Below are 1,560 nucleotides of genomic sequence, written 5' to 3' on the forward strand. Positions count from 1 at the left end.
CAGGAGCGGGGGCCCCAAAGAGGGGGCTCCCCCATGAGTGCCCCCCCGTGATGTGGGGCTCCCAGGAGCGGGGGCCCCAAAGAGGGGGCTCCCCCGTGAGTGCCCCCCCGTGATGTGGGGCTCCCAGGAGCAGGGACCCCGATGAGGGGCCCCCCGAGCGCCCCCCGAGTGTGGGCGGAGACCTCCTGCAGCCCCGGGCTGTGCGCCGTCAGCCCAGCGCCAGCCTGCTGACTGGGCAGCCGGTGAGCGCCGCTTCGGGGAAATCCCTTAATGCGGCCATTCTTCCGAGGCCTATATAGGGAGGCCGGCGCCGGCCGCTGCAGACACTGCCCCCACGTGCCGGCCGCCATGGACGCTGCCGGGCAGGGCCCCCGGCCCAGGCCGGTGCCGGGCGCCTCCTACCGCAGCCGACTGGGCGAGCAGCTCTTCGGCGAGGGCCTCTGCGCGCACCGGCTGCCGCCCCTCCCGGCCTCCGCCCTCAGCCCCTGCTGCCGTCCACCCCTCTTCCGCAGCGCCCCGGACTCGGGTGTCTCCGAGGTGGGCCCTGCGGGCGCCAGGGCCAGCAGGCGGTGCTCGTGGGGTCCCTCACCCCGGCGGGGCTGCAGCCGGTGGCTGGAGGCCTGAAACAGCCCCAGGGCAGCAGGACGGCCCCTCTGGGCAGCTGGGGCGTGGCCCCTCGGCCCTCAGGCAGGAGGCCCCCCCCAGGCCCATTTTCAGCCGCAGGGGCCCCAGAGGGCTCCTCGGTGGGCGGCGGCACTGGCCGGGGCCGCAGTTGGGGCGCTGGCCCCCACCCCCTGCCCGACACAGGCCTGCCCTAAGCAGGTGCTGGGTGGTCAGCGCAGAACCGAGAGTGCCCTGAGGCTCTTGGGCAGGCAGCGAGTGGGGACATGCGGCTGCAGGGCCGGGCTGGCCTGGAGGGTCAGGCGACACCAGGCAGCGACCGGGCTGGCCAGCAGCCAGCAGCCTGTGACCAGCCCGACCTCACAGCCTGGGCTTGCCCAGCTGGGCCCAGTGGGCACGTGGCTGCAAGCCCACCCCGGGGGGGCCCCTTGGGCCAGGCTCGGGGAGGCAGGGGCCAGCCAGGCCCGGGGCTGGGGCTCCGTGCCCTGGTGTGGACGGGTGGCCATGGCGATCGGCGTTGCTGTGCTGAGGGCGCCCCCGGGGGCCCTTGCTGAGTGAGGTCCGGCCCCTCTCAGGTCCACTCTGACGGGGACAAGTTCCTCATCTTCCTGGATGTGAAGCACTTCTTCCCCGAGGACCTCGTGGTCAAGGTGCTGGGGGACTTCGTGGAGATCCACGGGAAGCACCATGAGCGGCAGGTGGGTGGATGGCAGTGGGCAGCGGGCGGTGGCAGGCCGCAGAGGGCAGCAGGCAGCAGTAGGCAGTGGACGGAAGGTGGGCAGTGGGTGGCAGGTGGGCAGCGGGCAACAGTGGGCAGAGGGCGGCAGGTGGGCAGTGGGTGGTGGCGGACGGCAGAGGGCAGCGGGCAGCAACAGGCAGCAGGTGACAGTGGGCAGCGGGCGGCAGGTGGGCAGCGGGCGGCAGGTGGGCAGTGGGCGG

The 1,560-nt window shown here is 74.0% G+C and overlaps 1 protein-coding gene across 1 annotated transcript in view; it reads left to right on the plus strand.

Moving 5' to 3' along the window:
* Positions 1–1,560, plus strand: part of CRYAA (crystallin, alpha A) — an 8,931-nt gene that overhangs the window by 3,353 nt on the left and 4,018 nt on the right. Inside the window, exons 3-5 of the mRNA XM_012731100.1 lie at positions 128–242; positions 367–537; positions 1,197–1,395. Coding sequence (XP_012586554.1) covers positions 128–242; positions 367–537; positions 1,197–1,395 — 485 coding nt within the window. The remainder of the gene's footprint in view (positions 1–127; positions 243–366; positions 538–1,196; positions 1,396–1,560) is intronic.

The sequence above is a fragment of the Condylura cristata genome, unplaced genomic scaffold (assembly GCF_000260355.1).
Source record: "Condylura cristata isolate star-nosed mole 26May11 unplaced genomic scaffold, ConCri1.0 scaffold00003, whole genome shotgun sequence".
Lineage (NCBI taxonomy): Eukaryota > Metazoa > Chordata > Mammalia > Eulipotyphla > Talpidae > Condylura > Condylura cristata.